The following is a 15,316-nucleotide window of genomic DNA, read 5'->3' as shown; positions in this document are numbered from 1 at the left end:
GTATAAAATTGTTGGCTAAGACACATCTGTCTTTCCTTCATTTGAGCTATTTTGTATATGGGACAAAAGACAGCAATTTCTAGATATTTAGATCAAAGCAACAAATGTTTTTAAAACCATTTTTCAGCTTCAAGAATGATTGTGATAAATATCTGTGGGTTAGTAACTTAGAATTTTTTAAGAACATGATTATTAACTGGAAATTTAAAGAGATAATATAGACATCTGAAAATTAAAGTTTTTAATTTTAGTAATCCCATTCTAAGCTTCATAGAAATTTTCCTTTCTCTTTTTTTCTTAAACTTTAAACATAGGCTTTTTCATACAATTTAGAATAAAGAAATAATCTTTTAGGTGGAATGTTGTGTCAGACAACTATGGCACTCATACCCTCGTACTATTCTAGAAATTGTACAGCATATGGAACTTTTAGGATAAGCTTATCTGTGAACTGCTTCCCCTATTAAAGAACTAATTCATAAGTACCCTTGTACCCAACCAACATAACATCTTAAGCTTGATGTATTTCCCAAATCTAAATCCAGATTTTTTCCTGTGACAAATAGCACTACTGCCTTATTCTGACTTATTCTGATGGAGAACATTTCCCGTTTCTTCACTGATTCAAATTTAGTCTTATATACAAACATTTGCTAGCTAATTATTAGTCACATTCATTATGACTCTGAATTGGTAAAAATATAAAACACTAGAATTTTCTAAAGAATTCTATTACAGCATTGTGAAAATACCTCTCGGTCAGTTTTCATCGTTAAAATGTTAGATTTAGAGTAGTTAATCTGTGGTGCCTTTCTTCCACAGTTCTGATAAAATAAACAGTCACAAATGTTAAGAAAATTTAGGATGAATTCTAGATTCCAGTCAATCGTGTTGAGCCAGTATGCACAGATCTTCAACTAGGTGAATAAATCCCTATATATCCTTTAGTCAAATAGGGTTTTTGATTCATTCACATGCAGTTACAAAGGAATTTCAGAATCCAGAAATATACATACTTAGAAAGCCCATGTGACTTTGTGCTATGAGATTAAATTTTGTGGAGTATAAAGTTTATCCTGGAAGGAAATATATACTTGTTACAGAGCTTAATTCATTTGTATCCAACTTGCGAGTTATTAAATGTAAAGTTTTTTATAGAGTTTAGCAAACAAATGCAAGAGCTACTTGGTTGAGTATCTGTTTCTGAGAAAACTGTTTTCTATTTACAGTCTTATCTCAACCCATGGTGACAGCTATCTTCTCTTATTCTAGGGAGAGAGAATGTGAGGGGGAGAAAAACCTTCCTAGTGGATGGTATGCTATTTCAGTAGTCAGCATTCTGAAGTAGTTTCAGAATTGAGACTAAATAAACACTACATCAAAAACTAATGATGTACTACTGTAATGGTGACTGACATAACATAATAATAAGTAAAATAAAATTTAAAATAAATAAATAAATACAGTCCTGAGGGGGAAATAAATCTCTTGTTATATGTTTATTGATCTTGTGATTTCACAAAATGAAAAAATCTTGATTGAAACACCTAGAAATCACTGATAACTACAGAGTTTATGACAAGTTTTTCTTTGGTGTGTAGCTGAAAACCAGACTTAAGAGCTGAAATGGCCCGAGTACTCAAGATATCCTATATACTGCTTTGGTGCACTCAGGATTTTCTTACAATAGTATCTTGTTCTGGATAATTTGTGATTTTATACTCGAGTTAAGAGATTCATTTATTAAGGTTTCATAATAAACCTTTGGCCTGAATTCAACATCGTAACTACTGCTTGGAATACCGTACACTGAGAGAAGTGTGTTTAGCTGTGTTTCAAATGATAGAAAATGTGGGGATGGTCTTACAATCTTATTATAAATAGTTTTGTCCTATTAACCATAAGAAAAAAAGGGGGAAGTATAGATTTGCTAATACACTCTGAATGCATAAACAAAAAAATTAATAAAATAAGAACTGTTCGTAACATAGCATTAAACAGCAGCTTAACATGTTTTTCCCAGATTAAAAACTTTCTTGGTAAAGGTGGGTATTTGTTTTTCCCTTTGCTGACATCCACTCTAGAGCAGTATGGGTTGATTTAAAAGTGAAGACTTCATCTTCCAAGGGGTAGGGAGGACAGATCCAAAGTATTCAGAGTCCATATTCCTAGTTACCTCTCTGCATTTAGCTTTTAGCATTAACAACATGCTTTGCTTTCCAATTCTCTCTATTCTAGTCTATGCAAGGGAAACTTTCTAAAGAAAAATCAGCTACTCAAAAGATGATGGAAGAGCTGGAAAAAAAAGAAAGAAACCTACAGAGATTAACAAAAACATTGCTTGATGTGAGTAGAAAAAATTCAAATTGTTTTCAAAGAACGATACAGTACTTATTCAAGTTAAATATGCATAGAACATTTTTTAGTTGAAGATTTGATTTTGGTGTGCCAATTAAATCCATTAGGTTTCTTACAAAATTTTAATTAAAAGGCAAACTTTTATTTTCCTTATGTCTCAGAATATAATTTCACAGACTTAACTGCAACACAGTCAAATATTATATAGAGATTAGGTCCCAGAGTAATTCAGTAAAGCATAAATTGAACATAAATAAAATTACCTTTGGAAATCCTTAAGGAAGTTGCAGTGTTGACACTTCATCATTGGAACAGGTCACACTTTGTTCATTTAATTACAAGATGACACACTTGACTTGCATTTAAGGATATGTTTTACAAAAAAAAAAAAATACTTGTGGTAGTTTTTTAACTCTCATCATGACATTTTGCCTCTAAATACCCAGAATGCATCTCCAAAAATTAGGGACATTTCTCATATAACTACCACCATTGTCAAACCCAATAAGAATAATATTCCTCAATATTTGATAATACCTCGTCTGTACCCAAAATTTCCCCACTTCTTTCCCAGATGCTTTTTATGACAGTTGAAACCAACATTCAATCAAAGACCATTAAGTTGAGTTTCATTTTGTCATATAAAATGTCTCACTTTTTCCATGTTAGTGACTTGTTGACAAATCTGGGCCTGTTGTCTTAAAGACTTATAGATAATCAGGCCTTCTGGATTTGTCTGATTGCTTTCTTATGGTGTCATTTATCTTGTTCTCTACCCCCTCTATCTCTTATACCTAAAAGTAAGAGCTAAAGATACCATGAAGTCAAGTCAAACGTTTTTTGGCATGAAGACTTTGTAGGTGTTGTTCATGTCATCAAATTATTTATGTTTGGTTATCCCACTGTAAGTGACAGAAATACTGATCTCACTGGGTTAAAATGGTAACAGACTAATTTTTTCCATTGTCACATTATGGCCTCTGCAAATAGCAGGTAATCTGTGGAATGATACTTAGGTAACTGTGAATATGCAGTTTATCAGTACCCTTTCCCTTGATGGTTTTAGTATTCACTGATGATCATTGTCTAAATCATTACATGATTAAAAGAATCATATTTTTCTCTAATTATTTTTACATTTATTAGCTGGCATTCATCTATTAAAAAAATCTTTTCCTCATCAATGCAGGCTGGTTATTTTGAAATCCAGTTCCAACTGGAAGGCTAATTAAATTGCCTCTAGCAGTTTTCAGAATGAGAAGTAGATGGTGACAGTTTTGGGGATGAAGTGAAGGTAGATTTTTCTGAGTGTAATAAATTATGAGTTCATATTGATACTTCCAATTCAAATTTCACAATTCAAAATTGTTAGGGTTTTTTTCCTTTCTTTGATTTTATACTTGCTTTTCTTTTTCTCTTATGCTGAAAATTTTGGTTCCTATCAACATTAATATAATGTAGATACTTTTTTCTCAGTATGCAACAGATAGTTTCAAAGTAACTAAATCATTATTGCTACTAACGGTAAAACTACAGGATGAGGTTTAAAATTTCTTCATAGTTCTTTCTGTTCTTGGGATAAATTTCATTATAGAAGAATACATATATAACCAAGATGCTTATTATGTGACATTATGTGGCATGAGATACTCCTAGAAAGTGAGTCTGGATTTGTTGCCCCTTTCAGATCTACCCTAGGGCATGAGATGACACAGAGGAATCACTGAATCATTTCATTTCCACTATTTTAAATTCCTTTTTTTTTCCCCCACTGTGTGTATGCGGTTAAATTTGGTTAATGTGTATGTAATATGACTCCACCGTTTTGTTTATAAATGGGGGGTAATGTTCAGACAACTGCATGACTTTGAGTACCCTTTCTCTGTTCTAACAACCTGATTTATGTTTTCTTTATCCTTTGCAGAACCAAAGGCAAACAGAAGAGACGTGCTCTTTATTGGATCAGGGCCAGGAAGCAGACCAATCCAGGCAGCAGACAGTACTTACCAAATGGCCACTATCTGATTTGAGTGTGATTGATCAGCTGTTCAAGGAAATGTCCTATTGTTTGTTTGACTTGAAGGCATTGTGTAGTATTCTCAATCAGCGTGCTCAGGGCAAGGAGCCTAATCTTTCATTATTACTGGGAATCAGATGTAAGTCGCTGATGCCTTGTCCTTACTATATTGCTTAGCAATTAGAAACCTGTCTTCATGAATCAGGAACCTCTTACTGCCTTTTCCTTATTTGTTTTTATCTCCTTTCCTACTTAGATTTATAAATCTCTGAATAAATCTGTAGGTCTGTGAATACCTGTTATTACTTCATTGCTAGAACTTACCTCATACTTAGAGAAGTGAGCAGGGTCATAGTTGATACGGACTGCCACCTGGCAGAATGCCTACAGATCTACCTGTGTGGATGAGCTATGTAATCTGTTAATATGTGACTGGAGTGGTAGTTAGGTGTGATATTCCTGATTACTCTTCTAAAAGTAATGATTCTATTGGCTTTTGTGTGTTAAATGTAGAAGTTAATGATCCAGCATCTGTCTGCTGGTAAAATATTTGAGGGAAGCTACTCCTTTGCTTTCCCTATACAGTGTATGTCTGTGGCAGTTGCTTAATATAAGTACCAGTGGTGGGGTGCCTGGGTGGCTCAGTCGGTTAAGTATCTGCCTTCGGCTCAGGTCATGATCCCTTCCTGGGATCGAGCCCCACGTCAGGCTCCCAGCTCAGCGGGGAGTCTGCTTCTCCCTCTCCCTCTGCCTCTCCCCCTGCTTGTGTGCTCTCCATCAAATGAATAAATAAAATCTTTTAATATATATATAACTACCCGTGCTGTCACAAGAGCTAATTTTCATGGCCTATAGATCTGTTGCCCTTGTCATGCATATACACTCTGGCCTTGTCTCTTTCAATATGACACCCACCCATTGTTCCACAGTTCCATATTCTTCCACACATAGTTGTGAGAGCTGCCACAGGAATATCCTAGTTTCCCTTCTGTGCTGCTTTTGCAGAAACACACATCTCTGCATGTGGTTCTAAATTACTATAATATTGATACGTTGGTCTCTTTTTAATACAGAAGAAACGGGCATAAGTAAGGAGATATGATTGGAGTAAGACCGTAAGGTTTATGTACCTACTATGTTGTATTGAGTAATAGCCTAATAATATGGTTAATATGTGACTAGAGTGGACACTAGTTTTATTTAGTTTCATCAAAAAGATTCTACCATCTGGCGTCATGATAGTTATTTTGGCAAAACCAAGAATACTTTCCATCAAAGTATAGCCCTTGTTAAATGAAACATGTAACTGTGCTCGGAGATGTCAGATATGTGTATACATATGTGTGGGCATGTAAGAAACACTTTAAAATGTAAGTATATTGACTTAGTAAGTAATTATTAAATGCTTTATGTAGTCCAGATACTAAGGTGCGGATAATGCAGTTGAGCACAGCCGTTGGCCCACACACAAACGAAATTACTAGAGCATTGTGATAAGTACTATAATTGAGATGTGGGCGGAGGACAATGGGGGCCCAAGGGGAAAACTAACTAAATGGGAAGGGCTGTGAAGGCTCTGGTGTTCGGCTTGAATCTTAGAGTCGGAGAGGTTTGCCAGGTCAACACGGGGTGGTTTAGTTAGCAGTAAAAGCTGACACACAAAAGACTCATTCTCTTCGCCATTTTAGAGGTGGTCACCCCTTCAGTTATTTTGTAACCTTCTGCATTTGTATTCTTCTACATATAGTATTTGTCAACTTTTCCAGTAATTAGATTAAGAGAACTATCCAAACGTGAATAAAAAGAGAGATTCAAGAACTTTGTCACATTCACCTCCCAATGTATACCCCTTCCAGTCTTTCAAGTTTAACCCCATAATCCTTACCTTATATCCTGGTACTGTGAAAATTTGACCAGCTAGCTAATTTGTCAAAAACCAGTGGATTATTTTGAATCCCTGTCTCCTCACTCCATCCATTGCTCATTGACACTGTTCACCCCACCCTTGTTTTTTAAAATGCTCTGCTACCACAGTTTCCATGGCTTCGTTCTCTAGGTTCTACTTCTGCCTTTATGACTGCTGAGTCAGTCTTCTCTGGAATTCTCTGCCATTTAAATTATTAGTGTCTCCCAGAAATCTTTTGTTGCTGATTTTTTTTGTTTGTTTCTTTTTTAAATTGGATTATTTGTGGGTTTTTTGTTATTGTGTTGTATAAGTTCTTTATATATTTTGAATATTCATCCTTTATCCAATATATCATTTGCAAATATCTTCTCTCATCCTATAGATTGTCTTTTTGTTTTGCTGATAGTTTTTGTTTTGCTGTGCAAAAGCTTTTTATTTTGGTATAATCCCAATAGTTTGGTTTTGCTTTTGTTTCCTTTGCCCGAGAAGACCTGTCTAGAAAAATGTTTCTATGGCTGATGTCAAAGAAATTACTGCCTGTGTTTTCTTCCAGGAGTTTTATGGTTTCAGATCTCATATTTAGGTCTTTAATCCATTTTGAGTTTATTTTTGTGTATGGTCTAAGAAAGCAGTCCAGTTTTATTCTTCTGCATGTAGCTGTCCAATTTCCCCAACACCATTTGTTGAGTGGACCAAAGACCATTTGTCTTCTCCCCATTGTATATTTTTACTTCCATTGCCAAAGATTGACCATATAAGCATGAATTTATTTCTGGACTCTCTGTTCTCTTGATCTATGTGTCTGTTTTTCTACCAGTACCATGCTGTTTTGATTACTACAGCTTTGTAGTATGTCTTATAATCTGGGATTACAATACCTCCAGCTTTGTTGTTTTTGAAGATTGCTTTGGCTATTTGAGGTCTTTTGTGGTTCCATACAAATTTCACAACATTTGTGAAGAGCGTTGGTATTTTGACAGGAATTACATTAAGTCTGTAGATTACTTTGGGTAGTATGGATATTTTAACAATATTACTTCTTCCAGTCCATGAGCTCAGCATATCTTTCCATTTGTTGGTGTTGTCTTCAGTTTCTTTCATCCATGTTTTATAGTTTAGGGCATACAGGTCTTTCACCTCCTTGGTTAAGTATATTCCTAGGTATTGTATTCTTTTTGGTGCAACTGTAAATGGGATTGTTTTTTTAATTTCTCTTTCTGCTACTTCACTCTTAGTGTATAGAAATGCAGCAGGTTTCTTTATACTTGTATAATTTGTGTCCTGTGACTTTACTGAATTCATTTATCAGTTCTTTGATAGTCTTCAGGGTTTTCTGCAAATAGTGTCATCTGCAAACAGTGAAAGTTTTATTTATTCCTCAAAAATTTGGATGCTTTTGCCTCTCTTTTTATATATTTTCTCTCAGTAATCTTAGCCAAGTCCTTTTGTTTTCTGTTAGTGCATACAGACATTTATCTCTTACCCTGCCTAGAATGTCCCTTCTGGGCTCTTGATTATACTTACCTTATATTAGAACCAGTTATTCAATAGGCATCATAGACTCAACTATATCTAAAAGAGAACCTACCTTTCTTCCCTCCCTAAACCTGCTCCTCCTGTCAGTGAGTAGCACCTCTATCCACCTGTCACACTAATCCAGATTTTTTTCCACCCTACTCTTTCCTTCATCTGGGTATGTCGTTTGCCTAGTCCCTAACCCCTATACAACTCATGATGGTTGAGCTCTTATCATTTCTACCAGTCCCTTCCTAGCATTCATTCCTCCCATTACATCTCCACTGCCCTATTGCCTTAAATCAAGCTTTCAAAGTCTTCACCTGGACTGGTCTCTTTGTCAACTGTCTTGCCCACTTTCCCCCACTAATCCAAATTTTTTCACATTGCTGCCAGAGTGATCTAATCTAATGGTGATTCTGATTTCCTAATACTTACAGTCCCCTAAAATAGAGATAGGTAGTTCCCACCTGCCTCTTTAGCCTTATTTCTTGACCCTTGCCTTTCATAATTTGTACTCTGCCATTTTAGAGCTTGTTACTCATTTTCTTGAAGTTTCTCAGATTCTTTGGTTTTCTGCTTTTGTACCTTTATTCATTCTGCATCCTTGGCCCATCCAGTGAACCTGTGCCCTCTCTAGTTAGGCTGGTTGTTCTCTTCCTTGTGCCATTGTAGCCTGTGTGCGGTGGTAGGACACCTACAATACTTGACTGTGCTTGTTTATGAAGTATATGTAAATCATTAATAAACTACTACATCCATTATTTTGCTGGCCTTAGCATCTAGCGTAGTGCCTGGATCATAGCAGGTGTTCAGTTAGTGTTTGTTAAAATAACATATAAGTTAATCTGAGTCTTACACCTCCAGTAAGCTACCAATGCCAGTGAAGGTATAAGGAAAGATTTATTTTACAATTACTGGCTCCATCTGCTTTTATGTTGAGATGTGCTGACAAAGAGAGGAACTGATGTAAATAATTACAAGCCAACTGCCTCAGGGCCTCACCCTCGGTCATTCAGCCATTGGGCAGCTAGCCATCAGCCCAGTTCAATTGCGTAGGGTTGTAGTGGTCCGTACACACACACACACACACACAACCCATATGTTTTGGATATTTATGCTTTCATGCCCATAAACCCATTTTGCAGTCTATAAAAATTTAAGCTATCACTCCTTAATACAGAAATGATTTTCAGATTTTTATCAAGTCAGAATGAGTGCTGTAGTTGAGCTTGAAGAGAGCTATTAGAGCATGCTTCTTCCTACTTTTGGAATGTTGTCATCCTTTAAACATGTTAAACATGTGTGTATTACTGTATGGATTTAATGCAATTTAATTAGCAAAAATTTAAAAGAACAAGTAAATAAGATCTATTTAATACTGAATGATACATCATGTAAATCTGAACCTGACTGGTATTCAGCATACAGCATTGTATTTCTAATGATACTGAAGTTAAAAATCCTAAAATGCCTTTGTTCAAAAGAAGTGTGAGACATTCTCCATATTTTATTTCCACAGCAATGAACTGTTCAGCTGAAGAGACTGAGAATGACTATAGCCCAGAAACACTCACTAAAAAATTGTCAGACGTATGCCAGTTACGGAGGGACATCGATGAATTAAGGACTACAATATCAGACCGCTATGCCCAGGACATGGGAGACAACTGCATTACCCAGTGATCAGCTATTGGTCCCACAGCAATAATGACCCATTGTTAAATGCTGCTGTGTTACAGTTCTTCATATTTCTTTTTAGGAGCCATAATGGAAAGTCGCAAGTGACATATCACTTACACATAGGATTTTTTTTTTCTGTGGATTTGTTTTACTGGGGGAGAAAGGGGATTTGATGAGGTTTCAAAGGGGCTTATCTAATCAGGCCAAAAAACCAAATTACTATTAGAAAAATGTGATGAAGTGTATAAGGGGGAAAAAAAAAATCTGTCTTCTCAAACTACTGATTGTAGGACCAAGCTGTGAAGAGTGCCCTTCAGATAAAGGAGTAGGATTTCTTTTTATCTGCAGTTGTGTGTGTGTGTATGTGTGTGTGTGTGTATTCACAAAATTATAAGGATTTCTAAGGTCAAAGCAAAGCTTCTAAGAAAGGCACACACTGTTTATTCTTGTATTTCTTTTCTTTCATGTAGAAGCTTGTGTTGTACTTTGGGGTTTTCAAGGGCTGGCTGCACAAGAGCTCCAACAGCAGGCGAGTGTTTTAATAGTAGTACAGCTGTCTTTTGAACCATCTGTCTTTCAGACAACCACTGTGCTGAGATGATGAGGTTGTGGGGTTGGGTTGATGTTAGCACTGTAGATAGGTCAGCTATTTTTCCAGAGTGATTGTGGGTTGCCTTCGAGGTATGAAATGTTATGTGATAATCTTTTTCATTAGCATTGCAATTTATATATCACAAGGCAACTTAACACAACTTGAACTAATTTTAACATGTCCCTTACTATTTACAATTTTTCACTTGTATCAATGTAAACAAAGCCATAAAGAATTAATGCTAACCTTCTAAGGCCATTGTAAAAGAAGGATTAAAAAAGTCACTCTGGAACAATAGTTTATTTATCCAATTCTCAAATGTTTACATTTTAACAGTTTTGTATGTCTTAAAGTTAAAACTACTTTAAGAAAAAGCCAACCTGTATTCTTTATATCAGAATTATCACAAATATAAAACAAAATCAAAACCAGGTGATATTTCAATTACATGTATTAGGTAAAGTACATTAAAAACAGGGTTTTTCATACAAGACAAGATTATTTCTTCTTCTGGAGTGCAGGATATCATTATGAGATGCAACTGATTTTTAAGTAGACATACAATTATTTAAACTTCCAAATGAGTATTTTCCTGTTTTAGTTGGAGGTTTGGAAAGACTACATATTTTATTGCCTTCAGAGCATTTATTACATTCTTTTGAATATACTTAATTAAGGCAATCATTGTTCTTTACAAACTGGTTTGTTTTCTTGATGCAGCCAGGTCTCATGTAGGTCAAGACTAAATAAGAGGTGGCAGGAATAAGGGGTGTGAATTCAGCAGGATAATACTGTTTGGGGCAAGAAGAGATCACATGTCTGGTTTTTTTGCCAGGCTTATATACTGGCATAAAGGCTGCTCCTAGAAAAGATTTTTCTTAAATATTTTCGGCAGTGAAAACATATGTGGGATAAAAACTTCAAGGAAACTACCCAGGAAGACATTCAGTTCAGAATTTGGCTAATATGCAGCACTCAGTAAGTTATTTTGTGGTTGTGTTACAACAATTGGTTATAATACATTGTAAGGACATCAAACTTTCCTTTTGTTCAGTGCCTGAGTCCTCCCTACTCTTACTGCTTAGGATCTGGGCGCTAAGAAATCAGTGCATTATGTGATTCTGCATTCCAAATACCTATCCTAATAAGGAAAAGTCATCGTAAGAATGTGGCATTCTAATTTGTTCAATTGTTTTTTAATGTTGGTGGTTTGAAGACAATCAGGGAGTAGTAAATTTATACCAAAAATCTGATGCAAAAGAATTCTGCCTTGTAAAAATATCTGTAAAAATGGGCCTTTATAGTAAGTAGATAATAGCATCTGAACAAGATAAGCCACGGTGCAGCACACAACATTGTTCTGTTCTCTCTGAATAGAAACTCCAGCCCCCTACCAGAGTACCTAGTCATACCTCCACAATTTTGGAAGTACAGGCACCCTAAGATGATAGCACTAAGGTGCATAAATAATCACTGATTTGGGTCACTAGGTTCTTAATGCCTTCTAGATTTTTAGTATATGTTTTGGAGTTTTATGGTTATTATTATTATTTTAAACAAACTTAAACATTTGCTTTAATTTACTGTAGATACATATTTTTTTCTGGCTTAGGATAAAATATTTAATTTTTTAAATAAGGTTTCTAAAACTTACAGAATTTGACTTAATTCACATGTCTTGAGGTAAAAATGTGTTAATTTAGAAAATTGACAAACTACTACTGGTGTATTTCAGTTCCAAAATGTCTACCTCTCCATAAATAAAAAAGGAAAATAAGATGTGATAGTGTAAGTATAAGTTTAAATATAACCCTGAGTTACAAAAGTACAAAAGTAATCTCTTGAAGTCTGGAGTTTGTGAAGGGACCTAGGTAATAAGTAGACAGTCTTGGAATATTTTTGGGGAAATGAAATAGTAGTATTCTAATTTGTCAGTATTTAGTTTTTATTTTATTTTTCAGAAAATTCCCCTTTCCCAAGATAACCTCTTCTGTTAGAATATAATAATATCGATATCTCAATTGAAAACAAAGATTTTACTGTTAGGTCAAGTAAGATGGGCAAATAGAAACACTATAGTGTCTTATTCTAGTTTGAACTAGGATGTTTTCAGAAGTTATTATACTGATATATGTCTGAGATGAAAATTAACCTAAATTTTGAAGTTAAACGTATTTGATAATTTCCTTAGATGTGAAAACTTTTTAATTATGCTTTTGTGAGTTCAATGCTTGTCTTCTTAGGAAGTGTCTCATGCAGTATTAACATTTATTATTGGTCTTCTGGATTTTGAAGTTGAGCTTATTCGAGCAGGGATAAAGTAACAGTATCTCAATAAAAGACCCAGTTACCTGTGCAGATAAAAATAACTGAATCAAAGGCACAATAGTTAGTTGTTTTTTTCATTTGATGTCTGAAGGATGACTTTAGTTAAACTGTTAGTAAATTTTCAGTGGCCTCTAATTTTGAAAGCTTAAGTAGTGACTAGGTTAAGTCATTCCTGGATTTCTTTTTAAATAAGTGTGGTCCCTTTTTATATTTGAAATGGGATTCAGTGTTTACTATTAACAACATTATTTTTAATGAAATTTATTTTGGTCATGACAGTTTACTCACTGAATTAGACTTCTTTCAGTAGCTTGTTAAAGACAATCTCAAGGGCTGCAAAGTGTTGCTAAAATGGATATTGTACATTTCTGATTCAGTAAGGAGCTTATAAATTAATCTTGTCATAGTTCAAGACATTACTAGAAATCTCTTCGAGGATATTTTTAAAGGAACTACTTTATTGGGAAAATGTTCTTTCAATATCAGTAATAATTCATTGAATAACTTAGTAGCCGGGAATTTGGGACTGTATTTTTACATAGCATAGCTCAGCTCAGGCACACCTTTAGTTTGGATTATTGGCATTCTGTGATGTAGATTTCTGTCATTGTAGATATGTAATTACAGTAATCAATTCTCATAACCATGCTCACTCAGACTATATCATTTGAAACTGCCAGTAGCTATAGCTCTCAAAGCCAAAGTTAATTCATTTTGTTCCCATTTTTGACAATTTTCAGTGTTCACAAAACAAGAAAAATGACTTCCTATTTGGTGTAAAGAGTATAATTTCCAACTTTACCCCAAGATGCCATGGTGGTATATTACTGTATGATAATATTATACATTTAATCATGAAGGGGGAAAGCTCTTGCATTTTTTTGTTACTTAAAAGAAATACTGAGTATGTTAATGTAGTTTCAGATCAATAAGTCATTAACAACACTATTGCACCTGCACACAGAGAGAACCTTTTGTGCCTTTTTGCCTACAGTAAGCATTCATTTCTGTTTTATGTGAGTTATAAGAATGTTGATGATTATCGCACCTTGTTCTTCTGTAAATAGACTTGATTAAGGATTTTTTTCTTAAGCAAGGAACAGGTTTCATTACTAGGTTAGATACCTTAGGAAACATGAGAGGATATGTCTTTGGAGCCCAGCCTTTTCCCAGTATAGTGAGCAGGAAATTCCTTCAGAATGTAGTTATTTGTGTGCATATGTGTGTATATATATGTATAAATATTTAAATACAGGAAGATAAAATTTGGCATCACAGTGGTGTGATGACAAGAAGTAGTAAGGTGCTAGCGAGGTGGTTACATTAAAAGCACAGAAGAGTGTATAATCAGTCACTATGACTGGTGGTTTTGTAAACTCGGTTCAGTTTTTGAACCACCCAGAATACCTCATGTGTAAATACAGAGTGGTCATGACTTAATTGAAATACAGTTATTGTAAAAAGAATGTGAAGCCACTGGTTGGCTTATGCCTTCTGATCTATCATTCTTGCCTCTTTTTTTGTAAAGGGGTTATTTTTTTGTTTTTGTTTTTTAATAGGGTTTACAGCTAGAATTTTGAATGCCAAAGTTCTATTTATTAAATTAAAAAAAAGTTTTCAATGTTAATGGCTAAGTATTTTTCCACTGGACTATTGTTTGTGATGTTGGAATTTGTATTTACAGAGAAATAAATTTTTTATAAAAAGATATATGTCTTTGGGAGTGCCTAATGTTAATATAAGAATGTATTCAAAATTTCAGACTCCACTGAATTCTCAATGACTTGACTTTTAGGTAAAAGCTTTCTATGAACACACAAGAGAATCTTTGACTAGAACATGGATACTTCTGCTTTTAGTCTCTTACAATTTCTTTTCAGTTACTGAAAAGTTTTTTCTCAGAGTCTTTCCATGAAGGGCACTGAGATTTTCTGATGACAGGTGCCATAAATACAAAGGCATGCCTGTATTTATTTTAGCTAATAGTGCTGTGTCCCCCTTTTCGATTTTTTAAAAATCCCTATTTAAATCAAGAGTTTTCTTTCTACTTTTCCAACAGACAGCATCGGTTTCAGTTTTTCATACTGCTGGAAGGTTGGGCTGGCAAGTTAAATCATATTTATTTTCCCCCTTTTAATTAGAGGTTGAAACCTTATTGAAACATACACAAATACAACCTTGTTAAAAGGTTACTCCACAGGGGCCTTGACATCTAAGCTTTAATGGTTTGCTAGCCTGGGCCCAGAGATGCCCTGTGGATGGCACCCTTGGTCCTTGTTCTCACACGTATGGGCGGTAGCCTCAATGTCTCTAGGAAGTTGGTTAATATTTGGATTAGCAGTATCTGTTTGCAGTCCAACTAACTTGGCATTGCTCTGTCAGTCTTTTGTGAGGCATCTAATTCAGTTAACAGGAGAAGGACCACTTTGGAAATCATGTATCACAAACCATATAGGCTGCAAGCGAATGTCTTACAAATAAAAACAGAGTAGACAAAATCCTAGAACATTTTTAAGGTGATTAGTAAAGAGGTTTCTCCTTCAGAAAGAAAGATATGATTATTTTTGATCTGGTTAAAAAAAAATATTTTGATGGGGGGGAGTCAACAAAGAGCTTTTGATAGTGTACGTCCCAGTGATTTTGCCAATGGTTTGAGCTTCTCCAAGCCAACTTCCCCTAACCAAACAGAACCATTCTGTGTGGGAACACAGACGACTCCATTTAAAAGAGGTGTGAGTGAGATACATGGTAGTAATGGCACCAAATGGTGGGGTGTGGATCCAGCAGAGCAAACATCCTTTAAAAAGGAACAATCTTAACTTAGAAAATGAATGCTGTTGCATCTAACTTTGAGCGCATATATTATGCACAAGTCTGGAGAATAATAATTTAAACAGAAATAGTGTATACAGCTGGT

At 34.9% G+C, this 15,316-nt stretch overlaps 1 protein-coding gene across 1 annotated transcript in view; it reads left to right on the top strand.

Annotated features, from left to right (window-relative positions):
- CEP85L (centrosomal protein 85 like) overlaps nucleotides 1–14,107 on the top strand; it is a 173,849-nt gene extending 159,742 nt beyond the window's left edge. Inside the window, exons 11-13 of the mRNA XM_034990392.1 lie at nucleotides 2,239–2,346; nucleotides 4,283–4,514; nucleotides 9,319–14,107. Of these exons, the coding sequence (XP_034846283.1) occupies nucleotides 2,239–2,346; nucleotides 4,283–4,514; nucleotides 9,319–9,482 (504 nt within the window). The 3' untranslated portion in view covers nucleotides 9,483–14,107. The remainder of the gene's footprint in view (nucleotides 1–2,238; nucleotides 2,347–4,282; nucleotides 4,515–9,318) is intronic.
- Nucleotides 14,108–15,316: the final 1,209 nt, after the last annotated feature.

The sequence above is a fragment of the Mirounga leonina genome, unplaced genomic scaffold (assembly GCF_011800145.1).
Source record: "Mirounga leonina isolate KUSES-001 unplaced genomic scaffold, KU_Mleo_1.0 Mir_53, whole genome shotgun sequence".
Taxonomy (NCBI): Eukaryota; Metazoa; Chordata; class Mammalia; order Carnivora; family Phocidae; genus Mirounga; species Mirounga leonina.
The sequence above is the reverse complement of the archived record's forward strand: the minus strand, read 5'-3'. Positions and strand labels throughout refer to the sequence as shown.